At 45.5% G+C, this 13,356-nt stretch overlaps 1 protein-coding gene across 1 annotated transcript in view; it reads right to left on the bottom strand.

Annotated features, from left to right (window-relative positions):
- LOC310849422 (uncharacterized protein) overlaps nucleotides 1–13,356 on the bottom strand; it is a gene marked incomplete at its 5' end in the record, with an annotated part of 29,751 nt that overhangs the window by 15,032 nt on the left and 1,363 nt on the right. The window contains 10 exons of the mRNA XM_083749574.1: nucleotides 1,816–1,946; nucleotides 2,169–2,288; nucleotides 4,921–5,049; nucleotides 5,741–5,823; nucleotides 6,086–6,163; nucleotides 7,079–7,207; nucleotides 7,898–7,945; nucleotides 8,483–8,568; nucleotides 11,488–11,539; nucleotides 13,080–13,151. Of these exons, the coding sequence (XP_083605700.1) occupies nucleotides 1,816–1,946; nucleotides 2,169–2,288; nucleotides 4,921–5,049; nucleotides 5,741–5,823; nucleotides 6,086–6,163; nucleotides 7,079–7,207; nucleotides 7,898–7,945; nucleotides 8,483–8,568; nucleotides 11,488–11,539; nucleotides 13,080–13,151 (928 nt within the window). The remainder of the gene's footprint in view (nucleotides 1–1,815; nucleotides 1,947–2,168; nucleotides 2,289–4,920; nucleotides 5,050–5,740; nucleotides 5,824–6,085; nucleotides 6,164–7,078; nucleotides 7,208–7,897; nucleotides 7,946–8,482; nucleotides 8,569–11,487; nucleotides 11,540–13,079; nucleotides 13,152–13,356) is intronic.

Raw genomic sequence — 13,356 nt, 5'->3', positions numbered from 1 at the left:
GCAAAAGGGCAATCAGACCCAGTGCTTTAAAATGTGGACTGTTCCTAGACAGAGCAGAGGAAAGGTAAGTAGGGTAAGCCCTGAGGTAGCACAGCTAACTTTAGTTAGCTGCAAAGATTTTGTTTCCAGATTAAACAGGTGCCACTCAGTTTCCAGCAGTGGCTACTGAGACTAACTGCCTTTCCTGCTAATAAAACAAACCTGATCTTCCCCTAAAGCAATATACTTGTGCTGGATCTGAACCAACGCGAGAAGGATAACTATCCTAAAGCCACAAGTTTAAATCTTGTTTTATTTTGATATGTTTTAATTTTATGTTCATGTTGTATTTTCATATTTCATGGCGGTAGTTTTTGTTTTATAAAGCTATTGCAGTACAGTTTTAAAACTCTTTTACACAGACCGTTATTTGCGTGAGAATTGCAGTGTTTTATTCTAGTGCAAGTGGCAGCAGAGTGCATTAGAACCCACCTGCTGGTCTGCGTTTATTCAGCTGGCTGTGAAGATTAGCTGTATACACTTGCTGCAGCCACTTCCCACTTGGTTTGCGCTGTTTCCTTCATGCTTTCAACAGGCAAAGAAATCTTATCATTGGCCTAAAAAATATCTAGCTAGCATTTTTCACTGCTCATTAGTTAAAGGATAAATATTAAAACCCTACACAACAGTCCCAGTTTGGTGATTTTGAATTCTCAAAGTGCGGCTTTTCAAGGAGGAGCAAACAGATTCTAGCTGGTTTATTTTAAATTCTGTAGTGCAGAAGCAGGCTGATTTTATATTTAAGCTGCAACCTATGTTAAGGATTCCTCTGCCCTATATGTTTTATGAAGAAACAAATCCAAGCTATGTACTTGCTAATATTTTGGCCTTAGAGTGGTTGAGTAAATGTTGGGGCTATATATTTGTGGCAATGTTTTCTCTTACCAATTCCATTGAAAAGCAACCACTGCTGCTTATAAGACAGAGTTGAAAAAGTGCATTGCATAACCATGTTTCACATTGGTTGAAACAGTCACTTCCTGTGAGTTTTTAAAATGTTAGGGCTTTTAAGACAAATGTTCCTCCAGTTCCCTTTTGCAGTGAAGAGGCAGAATCAGCTCAGAACACCAGAATAAAATAAAAGAAACAAGGAACAAACAAATCACTTTACTTATTCAAAGCACAATGTTTTTTGAATAATGCAAACCACCTAGAGAATGAATTGTTAATGGGGAGTATGAAAATGCTGTAAATTGATAATAAATTGACATTACTCATGGAAGTGTAGTTTGGTAAAGTGATAAGAACCTTAGCTCCCTGTCACAGAACTGCAAATCTCAGGGTCCCAAGATTAAACTGTTTTAAGCCTGTGGTATGGAAGTGCCCAGAAGCAGAGTACTGTATCCTTTCTCCATCTAATGGGTGGAGACATTGTCTACCTCAGGTACAAGAGCCTTTTTCAGGTCTTTGGAGAAAAACCAACCAGCCTCACAATCAGATCATGGAACATGTATGTACAGTGGTACCTCGGGTTACGTACGCTTCAGGTTACAGACACCGCTAGCCCAGAAATAGTGCTTCAGGTTAAGAACTTTGCTTCAGGATGGGAACAGAAATCGTGCGGTGGTGGCGCGGTGGCAGCAGGAGGCCCCATTAGCTAAAGTGGTGCTTCAGGTTAAGAACAGTTTCAGGTTAAGAACAGACCTCTGGAACAAATTAAGTACTTAACCCGAGGTACCACTGTACTTGAGAAGGGAACAGTGCTTGACGAGCTACAGCAAAAACAACCTTCCTTCAAAATCATACAAAAAAAAACGATACATGTAACTGTGGTACCTGGCAGGGTGAGGCACAACAGCAGGAAGGTGAGGGCATTTTCTTCCAGCAAATGCTTCAGCATCCAGCAGAGGAACTCCGTGTCAGCAGGAAGAGCCGCAGCCGATGAAGCTCGGAAAAGAGGGGAAAAACTGTACAGGAAAGGAGCAGCAAGGAACAGATCACCCAGCAGGTAGAGAATAATCACATTTCTTAAAGCAGAATTAATTTGGCTGAGTCCCGAGTAGTGAAGGTGACTGTACCCCAGTACCAAAGATTTAGGGGCTACACATTCCCAGAAAAGGAGGCCTTGCGCTTCCTGCGCATTCTCTGATAATCTGCTTGACCTCTACTCAGGCCCACCCCATACTCACGGATCAGCAGAGTGTTGCTCATTTCCTCCAGAAAACTCAAAGATCTTGACGGCAGCACGCTGAAGCCCCTGACCACCCGCTGCTTTTGTCTCCATGGTGATGGTGAAGAGGTTGCCACATCTCAGGGGGAAGGTAGGAAAGAGAAGGTTAGGGTGGTCTGGGTAGATAGGTGAGAATTGCCATCTCTAAGCTCCCACTACCAGTATCTGGCCATTGTCATTTATGTTTTACGTAAAGCTGTTGTCCTAATTGTGCAACTCAGTTTCACTGTTAATGCTCCACTGTGTAATTTCCAGTGCAGTCTTCACCTCTGCTTCTGCAATGTTCTGGAATGGCAGTGAGGGAAAGGATAGTGGAAGGCCTTCTTCTAACTTGCATCAGGAATCCTGATGGAGCAAACAGAACTGAGCTATATGGACTGATGTATGACTTGGGCTGTTTCCAGACTAGGGTGTTAATGCATACATGGGTTGCTGTTTCCATGTGCACATATGTGCACCTTTGCCCACACATGCGTGCACTCAAGTATATACTTCCAAAATCTACCTTGATGATTCCTGGACAGTGCTTGATGGGAGGTTTCTGTGTGGTTTTGTGTTGCCTCCTCCCCTCAGTTAGTATTTCCCCATTCATTGTAAGTTCCTGGAAGCTGAGGTCTGGCATGCATGCAAGCATGAGGACTGCAACCAACACTGCAGCTCTGTTGCTGCAAGGGACTTCTGTGTCTGCAATGGAACTTATTTTCCTGTCACTTCCAGCACGCTCTGCACCCTCAGTATCAGCTCTGGAGGGTTGCAGAACCTTCTACAGCAGATTTTGAGGGCACGCTGGGGGCACGGTGGGAGAGGGAAGAGAAAGCAGAAGTCCTCTTGCACCAGTGGAGCTCTGCTAGCACAGCATTTAATACAACCCCTTTTTTACATTTCACAAAAGAGTAGTTTAAAAAATGTATGTGGGTCGCTGCTAACCAGGGAACTTGAGTTCCTTTGTGGGTATCCAGACATGCATTTGCAGCTACGAACCCACACCTTTTTAAGGAAAAATAATGAAATACAAGTTTTTAATATATACCAGATTTGCACAAAAGAGCAGTCAATGAATGAATGAATGAATGAATGAATGTGTGCGCCTCTCTAAGCCAGGCAAAGGTTTGGAGTCACTTGGACAAAAGGCTGCCACTTCCTTTCCTCCCTTCCTTTCTCACTTGCAAGGGCAATTGTTATTTTTAATACAGCTGTGCTATTTTTGGAGATTGATTCTCTTAAGCTTAATTTGGTTTTATTACAGTGTGGTTTTACTGTTACGTTTTTGTTCTCTTTTATATGTACAGCCCCCTAGACAAATTACTTTATACAACCCCCTAGACAAATTATTTTATACAGCCCCCTAGACAAATTATTTTATAAGGTGTCTCATAAGCAAGCAAGCAAATAGAGTTGGTGGCAAAGTAGGGAGTGGATGCTCTCAAGGATCGGGGCCATTAGCAACAAACTGCCTGATGGTGCCAATCCTTGACCCTGGGCCTGCTCTGCTGTCGGGTAGAGCAAAGGTCTCTGCCAGATATTGATGTGCCTCATCCTACACCGCTTCCCTAAGCAGCATCCCTCATCCAGACAGACTGGTATACTCTGGAACCCCTTGGCATACCAGGACTGCTACAGCTTCAGTTTCTGATTACCTCTTAGATCAGATTTTTTCTTTTTATAGTGCAGTGCATGACTGTCTTCCAAGGGCAGGTGTAGAAGGCAGTGGGCTGGTGGCAGCAGGGGGGCACTAGTGTGTGTGTATCTGTGCTCCTCACCTCCAACCTAGTGCTTCCCTGGCCATTCTCCCTCACAGTCCCAGCAAGCAATAGCACCCCACCTCTTGCCCCATGGCTGAATTAGTAAGATCCGAACCCTGGAAATGCAAGGTCCCAAATGTGCAGAGAAGAGACAACTGTGGATGGACGGGTGTCTGTTAAACTTCAGGTTGAATGTATATAAGTTAAAGGGGCAGCTCACTGCTGGGATGCTGCTATGTACATTCTAAAACCACGTGAAATGGCTGTGCATTACTGTAAAACCTGGGGCGTGACGCGCCAGCTGCAGAATCGGTTCCTAGCAGGCATTGTGCAAGTTCTTAGCTCTTTCCTTCCTCAAACTGAAAGGATTGGCAGGGAAGTATTCTTGTGTCATCATGAGGAAGAATAGCCTTGGGGTTCAGCAAGAAATGACGATGCTTTAAAAAGCAAATCTTTGATCGTAAGTCACGGAAGCCAAAGGCCTAGTGCAGGGGACGCCAATGTGGTGACGTCCCAATGTTCGGGGCTACAGCTGCCATCATAACTGGCCATGCTGACTGGGTCTGGTGGAAGTTCTCATTCAAATAATCTGCAGGGCACCAAGTTGGCCACCTCTGGCCTAGGAAGAACCAGGAAAAAGTGTGTGGGCTGACTCAGTCTCAACCTTCCACCAAATAGTAGTGATTGTACCAGTGACTGTGCAGCTCCTGGTGCTAAACTGCACATCCATGACGCAAGCAGCTTATGAGCTGCACATATGTGAGCAAGGCCAAAGTCTGGCCATTACACTTCTAAGTGGCACTCAAGTGGCACAGAGTGCAGGAGGCGAATATTCTGCCTCTCGAGTGGAGATCTCCAAGATGGGTTCAGGAAGGTGCATCAGAGAGAATGTCAGAATCTTGAGCAGCGTTAGCTGTGTGTGCTGCTCTCTTCCCCTCAAAAGAGCACTCCCCTTCCTGCGGCCCTTACATGGCTGCTTTGTGCTGCTTCTGGAAAGATTTCTGCAAATAACTTTGGTGCAGTGACATCCCCTGCAAGTAGCAATGAGTGGCAGCTTGTGAATTGGCCACAACTACTTCAGTCGCTTCTTCCACCATCCTAAAGAGAGAAGGAGAGAGTTGATAGTGTGAGGCATCTTAATTAGGCTGCCGTAGAAATAATGAGGAGGGTGGTCAGAGGTTCCTCAGAAACTCTCATCCAGAATTTACGCCACCTTTTCCAGGCACAGCTCCATGGTCAAGCGTGATGTTATTTTTTTACCCTGGCACTTTTCCTGGGAAAACCCGACTGCTGTTTGCTCTGATTCAGTGCTAAAACACAAGTTTTCCTAGGGAAAGTGCCAGGACAAGAAAACCAACAACATATTCACATTCCTTATGTCTTAGATAAACTTTAATCTGTCTGAACTAAATTTCTTGTGCATACCATCCAGTCAGATCCCTCCCCAGCCATTCATAGAATCACAGAATTGTAGCGTTGGAAAGGACACCAAGGGTCATTTAGTCCAGCCCTCTGCAAGGCAGGAATCTCAACTAAAGCACCCGCGACAGACAGCCATCCAACCTCTGCTTAAAATCCTCTAAGGAAGGAGAGTCGACCACCTCCCAAGGGAGACCATTCCACTGTTGAACAGCTCTGTCATATTCTGTTCCATTGGGTGAAATTCTCCCTGATCTCTGAGTAAATAAAAAGTGAAATCCCAGATTCTTCTCTGTTTTCTGTGCTAATGTTTCCTCTCCTCCTCAACAAAGACCAATCCAACACCATAGCCTTGGAAATGGATGCTTACAGCCCCAGCGGAGGGAGGTCCATCACCTGCAGGACTTGACTTCTGGGGCTGAGGAGGTCTTGAGCCTTTCCATCTGTGTAGATCTGAAATGGGATGGATGGGAGAAAAGTATCAATACAGCTGGGACTGGGATGAATGGCAATGGCAAACCTGAAAGTGCAAAAACTATTATAATCCCATCAGTCAAAATGAAAATACAGCTTCCATGGCTTGCAGAACAAACAGATACTTGGGACAGTGACCCATGGGGCATAGCCATGAGGACACAGGCAACTTGCAAGAACGTTTTTATGGAAGAGCATTGAGTGTATAAAGCTGGTGCCACCCTATGCAAGATATGCTCACCTGGACAAAGGTGATGGTTTGGAGGTACTGAGTACTCTTTTTGGCAGGGCTAGTTTCTTGCAAGACAGATTCTATTACCTGAAGACAAATGGGAGAAAGAAAGAAAAATGCAACTCAATGCAACTCATCAGAGTTTATGCCTTGCATATACAAGTGGCTGCTTACAACTGATGCTTTTGCATCCTTTTAGAATTGTTGTTCAGCCCACAATGCAATCAGGTGTTTTCTGAGCTGCCCTCCCTTTTAGCTGATTTGTGGTGAGTTTCTCAGTGTGCAATGGAATTGAAGCCTTTCATGTGTAGACTGGCAAAGTGCTATTGGGCCAGTGGGGGGTTTGGACTGGGGATGAGGCACAGATAGGGGACAGTCCTGAGGGCCACATGGAGAACATTGGAGGGCCACATTCAGCCCCTGAGTCTGAGGTTCCCCACCCCAATGTTATAGGGAATGAACTGCATGTAATCTCTCATGGCTGATCATTGAATAATTGATGCTTTTGAATTATGGTGCTGGAGGAGATTCTTGAGAATCCCATGGACTTGCAAGAAGATCAAACCTATCCATTCTGAAGGAAATCAGCCATGAGTGCTCACTGGAAGGACAGATCCTGAAGCTGAGGCTCCAAGACTTTGGCCACCTCATGAGAAGAGAAGACTCCCTGGCAAAGACCCTGATGTTGGGAAAGATGGAGGGCACAAGGAGAAGGAGATGACAGAGGACAAGATGGTTGAACAGTGTTCTCGAAGCTACGAACATGAGTTTGACCAAACTGCGGGAGGCAGTGGAGGCAGTGGAAGACAGGAGTGCCTGGCGTGCTCTGGTCCAGGGGGTCACAAAGAGTCAGACACGACTAAATGACTAAACAACAACAACAAAGCTCTCATAGGTAGCATCCTTCTTTCTAAGAGTCAGATGCCATCTACAGTATCATCCTCTCTGATCATAACTCCATTCCATAATGACTACATAATACAGTATAGAAGTCTCCCTCACCTTCTGGACAAAGGCTTGGATTTGTGTCTGGCTTCCATCGTGATGGGCTTCACAAACCAGCAAGGACACACTGTAGCCCAAAGGCACCATGGCCAGCAGAGGTTGCAGCTGCTCCAGGAAGAGCTTGTCCTGGAGTGAAGGACAAAGATGATAATCTGCATGCCCAGCATTAGTGCATATCAGCCCAGATAAGGCCTTGGATTAGGTACCAGGGCTCCAGACACTTGACAAAATGAAGCCCTCTTTACTGGTTTATTCCCTGAATACAACCTACTGTAGAGCATGAACCTTTTTTCTTTTTTCTTTTTTACAAATTAAATGTTGAATAATTTAGTGAAAACATCCTCCCTCAAATTCATTTTGGAACTTGTTTGCAACAAATTATGCTGCTAATGCTAACACATTTGTCATTTTCACATGGAAGAAAAGCTCAGTAGCTTAGCTTGGAAAAAAGGCCGGGGAGTGCATAATGGAAATTTATAAAATTATGCATGGTGGAGATAAAGTCCCTCTGCCATGATACTAGAACTCAGGACCATCTAGTGATACTAATTGGCAGAAAAGACAAACAATATAAGGTATTTCTTCACACAGTGCAAAATTAATTTATAGACTTCACTGCCACAACAGCTGCCCTAGGTGGTGGTGGTGGGAACTTGAACCTCTCAAAATATCCTAAGAACTACCTCTCATTTGTGAAATCAAAGCTGTCATGTCAGAAATCAAAATTGGTGCACCAAGTGTTCCACCCTAGCTCAGCACATCATTAAGTTATATATTGCAAGGGCTGCACAGAACAATATCCTGGGTATGTTGTACCTGCCCAGTGTCCAAACTGAAGACTCCATCAATGGTGAAGCACCCTTCCTGGAAAGAGACAGCAGTGCTCAATTAGTGCCTGAAGATTTGAGGTCTCTCTCAAATCCTTCCAGTAATTTCCCCTTCCTTCTTTGTTGTCAGTGTCTGGTTCACGGGATAATACAAACAAGGCAGATGTGGTCAGGACCTTGGGCAAATCACTGTGAGAAAGCTGGCTAGAGTATCTTGCGCCTAGGAAGAAGCTGTGCACAGATCTCCCATAGCCAACTGAAGGCTGGCTAGCCTAGAACTAGTTGGACCTATCCGCCTAAAAGGGCCACTGCCTTATTTTGGAGCCATTGACTCTTATGACATTGAGGTGATGGAGACTGCCCTGAGAGTGAGTCTTCTGAATCTGATAAGGCAATGCCTTATGGCCTGGAAGAACTCAGGGGCTGGCAGCATTCCAAGAGGTGTCTGCCTCTGTGCTTGAATGGGGTTAGGGCTAGAGCATCATTCCTGACCATTGGCCATGCTGTCTGGAGCCAATGGGAGCTGGAGTACAACAATATCTGGAGGGTACCCCTGCTCTAGGAGCTTTCTCACCTGCACTCCTTTGTCTGCCTTACTAATGAATATCAGACGGTTAGAAGCTTTGTTCACCACCAGGAAGCTGTCTTGTTTCAAAGAGCCTGGAAGGAACATCAACCAAGAGTACTAATTAGAAATGCAGCCACCTTATTCTTTAGCATCATGTGGGCACAGGGAGAAACTTTATTAATTATCGTTTCTGAATAATAATGTAATTAATTAAAGGCTCTCCACCCTTATGGGAAGAAAAATCTGGGATGGGGCAATTCACAAAGAGATCAAGTGGAAATGACTCATAAGTATCCCAGCCAGAATCAATACAAAGCAATAACATGGGCAGAACCTGAAAGCAATACAGGTTTTTTAAAAGTGGCCTTTGCTGAATGAAACCTTTGTTGGTAAAGTCTACATGATTTCCATAAGACAACATGTGCAGCACATGCTGCCTTTGGCTTTAATCTCAGGAGAGATTAAGAGCAAGGAAAGACTCGCTCACACTTTGCCCTGTGCTTTCTAAGTACAGGTTTATACTTTAAAGCTGCATGTCTGAATGCCCTTCCTTCCTTCCTTCCTTCCTTCCTTCCTTCCTTCCTTCCTGCCCTACTGCTTTCCCTGGGGAACCCCTCTCTTTAACGGTGAATCAAAAGAAACAGCAAACTGGATTTTCCGCAGATTGCCATTTGTTCTGATTCAGTGGTAAAGAGCGGATTTTCACAGGGAATGTTCTGGAGCAGCAAAAAGAAAAAGGGGAAAAAAGGGCTCAGACACAGAGCTTTGAATCGCAGACCTGCTCCTAGAAACATACCACAAAAGAAAGTCTGGAGGAGTCTGGAGTTTAACTTGACCAAAACAAAACAAAAAACTAGAATGGAATCCTATCTCGCAGTAGGTGAACTGTTCCCACGTTTTGTGGGCATCCCCTGCAACCAAGCTCATTCCAGGTGTGTTGCTGTCTATCCTTCCTCTGGATTTACTCCTTTGAACTTAAGTAGGTTAAAGTCTTCAGAGAGGCTTTAGCGCAGGCAAGAGGGAACATTTTGTCTTTGGTTTCATCCAGAGTATCACATTATGAATGAAAATTGAGTCCTGCTAACCACAGTGCTGAGTAGAACATCAGCCATATGCAAATCTTTTGTCAAAGAAAGGGCAAGGAGATTCATGTTATATATTTTTGTACCCCATAACTTATTATCTCCATGTTAAAATGATCTAATCAGACTCCTTACTTATAGGATTAATTATAGAATAATAGAATTGTAAAGTTTGAAGGGACCCAAAGAGTCATTCAGTCCAACCCTCCTCTTCTGTCTGTCATGGATTGACTGGATGCAGAAGAGTGGTGGGAACCGCCAGGGGACAAAAGCTCAGAGTCCAGGGAGTGGTGGTGGGACAACAATGAGTGGTCAGAGGGATCAGACTGGGAGGAGGAGGTGTCAGAAGCTGAAGAGGTAACAGGGCTTAGTAAGCAGGAAGAGGCTGGGGCAGAGAACAGTCCAGACTCACAGGCAGAAGGGGAGGCTGGAGACTAGGGGGGCCAAGAGGAGGAAGTGATGAGTCAAGCTGGTGAGGAAGCCAGGCTTTCCCCCTCTTGCTGTTCCCCCTCATCCCAAGACAGGCAAGACAATGGAGCCTCAGATAGGGAAAGAACTGGGGGAGGAAGAGACTTAGGGAGCTGTGTGAAGGCTGGACCTTCAGTCCCCACAACTGCCTCATGGGGCAGTTCTACTGGGGAGAGTTGCTGTGCCATCTAGGCCTGATCTCCTGAGCTGTCTGGTTTCTTGAATAAAGAGTTAGCTTCAATGAAGCCTCGTAAATTATTTTTGAGCTGCTCCTGACACCTCACACCTTCCAGCTTGTCAATGCCCTTCTTAAACTGTGGTGCCCAGAACTGGACACAGTACTCCAAGTGGGATCTGACCAAGACAACTCTTACTTCCCTTCACCTGTACACAATAACTTCTGTTGATGCAGTCTAGAATTGCATTAACTGTTTGTGTTTTTTTTTGCTGCTGCATCACACTGTTGACTCATGTTAAGCTTGTGACCTACTATTGTCGTGCAGTTTGATAAACTGGAAGTTGCAGCAGAGAAACTGTTTTAAAGGAAATTATGAATATGCCCAGTGCTTTTTTTCTGAAGATTTTTTGAATCTAAATTTGGCCTCACTGAGGGGCAGTATTTCAATATGAGTAGGCAAATGAGAGTACCCCTAGACTTTTTTAAGGAAAAAAAGCACTGTGTATGCCTAGCATGCAGCATGTGATAGGGTTGGCTGTGGAACTGCTGAATCAAGAGTTATGTAGCTGATTTAGGAACACCCATACCCCCCTTAGCATCTTACAAGAACTCTGAAGCCGCAGCACATGTAGTCCATCTCTCAGCCCCAAAGGCTCCCTGGAATCTCTGAGAGGCACAACCTTTTCTGTAAAGGTCTCTGAATGACGCTGGGTCCTTTAGGTGAATCATGAAGCTGTGTGGTTTAGGGCCAATGACAGAGTGTTTCGGCTAGATTTTCTAATCAGAATAAAGACTGACAGGATTGAGAAGTGAAGTGCAACAGTACCTAGTAACTACTCGCTAAAGACATTCTTGGATCAAGAAGGCAACAGACATTTCTTCCCATACCACGTATGGAAATAGAGGAGAAGACAGCCTGGTAAGCAGGCAGCATTGACCTGAAAGCAGGAAGGGATTGTCAAAGTGGAAGACAATCTTTACTATTACAAAAAGGTGCCATCAATAAAAATGGGACAAGGAAAATTAGCTTTTGCCAACTCCTGCTAGTCTCTCATTGCTCACATCTGTACGTGTCACTCCTCAAGGCCATTTTTATTCTTGCTAAGAAAAGGTCGTTCCTGCAGAGAAGGTTCCTGTTTCCCCTAAATGTTATCGTTGCTTATTTGTAATTAGCCAATATGAAAAAGGAATAGTGTAGAATAGGATACAGCAAAGTTTTTTGGTGCTGTGCAGCCATCCCCAAAGAAAGCGGGTTCCCATTCTCCAGCTGTTGAGTACTATACCTGGTATCTGTCGAATTCCCACAGCTGCTTGAACACGCACTTCCTGTTCAGCCTGTAAGGAAACACAGCACAGACAGCTCAGTTTGGGGTGTCAGTGAGAGTCAGTCCTTGGGAATCTGTTTTGGAGAGGCAAGTGCAACCAGGCAGCCAGGTCCCAAATTCTGGTGGACATCCATATCAACACAGAACTCAAGCAGAAGATGGAAACCTGAGCAGGGTGCAGTGGAGACAGAACAGTTCTCAGCTCCCTAGAAAGAGTGTCCTCTACAACACCCTGCATGTTTACTACCTCATGCTGGGCTCTCCTCTGCAGTACATACCTGCCCAGCATCCATGGCTGACAGTATTGCGCTCTTATTTGCCTAATGCTTTCCCCATGGGAGCTTTGAAAAGCAGATAGCATTACCAGAGTGATAGGGTTACCGTTAATGTTTAATCCTTCTGTCTGTGGCCCAGGCATTTCCTGGCAGCTGTCCTTGAAGCACTAGAAAGGGCAGGTTGGGGCCTAGCAGTGGCAGCAAGAATGGGACAGGCAGGCTAAGGGAGAGAATTAACTGGCCCTGTGGTAACATTGGCTGGGGCTTCTGGGTGTGAACGGTTAGGCAGCAAACAGCCGTTGCTCTTCTGCTTTAACCTGCAAGTGGAATAGCTTCTCTGCTTCCAGACTTCTGGAATGTTATTTCAACATTCTGTAGTCAGGAACGCAACCCCCTTTTCCTCAACCCCAAAAGTTGGAGGGGCAATTTATTTTTGGATGATGCTCCCTACTCCCTTGATATAGCCCGGAACATGATTGTTCCCCATTCTGGAATTTGGGGGAGGGGAGAGAGAAAAGAAGCAGACATGAAAGAAGAAGAAGAAGAAGAAGAAGAAGAAGAAGAAGAAGAAGAAGAAGAAGAAGAGGAGGAGGAGGAGGAGGAGGAGGAGGAGGAGGAGGAGGAGGAGGAGGAGGAGTTTGGATTTGATATCCCGCCTTTCACTCCCTTTAAGAAGTCTCAAAGCGGCTAACATTCTCCTTTCCCTTCCTCCACGACAACAAACACTCTGTGAGGTGAGTGGGGCTGAGAGACTTCAAAGAAGTGTGACTGGCCCAAGGTCACCCAGCAGCTGCATGTGGAGGAGCGGAGACACGAACCCAGTTCACCAGATTACGAGACTACCGCTCTTAACCACTACACCACACTGGCTCCACTGGAACACACTCCACACTGGCACACTGGAAATCAATGCTGTTTGGAAAGTGAAAGGTTACCGCTGGCCCCAGAGCAGAGAGACGAACCCCATAGAGATGGAAACAGCTTGCACATTCCATAGAGGCTGTGGTTGGCCATAAACCCTACCATAGCTGTCAACTTTCCCCCCTTTTTAAGGGAAATCCTATTCGGGATAAGGTAATTTCCCTTCAAAAAAGGGAAACGTTGACAGCTATGAACCCTACTGAGTAGCAGAACGTAGTCCACATCATGACTCAGTTATTGTGCAATGTTGCCCCAGAAAAACAGTAGCATACATTACACCATTTCCACTGAGATTTATTGAGAGCCTGGGAAGAAGGGCAGGAGAAAGGGACGGAGTGGTCAAATCAAACTTACCTGATGGTTGAAATGGGAATCAAAGGCCCGCTCTGAATCACTCTGGGTGGGTGAAGACCCCAGGAGGCCTTCCTAGGGTTAGGAGACCAGCAGTGCCTCCTATTTGTCAAGTCTGCTGTGGAGAAGGCTTGGGGGACACTGCTGAGGAGGGGGCAGATCTTGTGAGCCTCAAGGAGTGAGCCACCGCTGCCAACAGCAATGCATTCCTTGGCGGCCAGATCTGTTGCCTCTGGAGATCCTGCCGCCTGAGGCAGTTGTCTCCTGGGCCCTGACCAAG

This window comes from Podarcis gaigeae (genome assembly GCF_964106915.1).
Source record: "Podarcis gaigeae genome assembly, chromosome: 7".
In the NCBI taxonomy this organism is placed as follows: domain Eukaryota; kingdom Metazoa; phylum Chordata; class Lepidosauria; order Squamata; family Lacertidae; genus Podarcis; species Podarcis gaigeae.
This window is presented reverse-complemented; position numbering and strand designations above follow the sequence as displayed.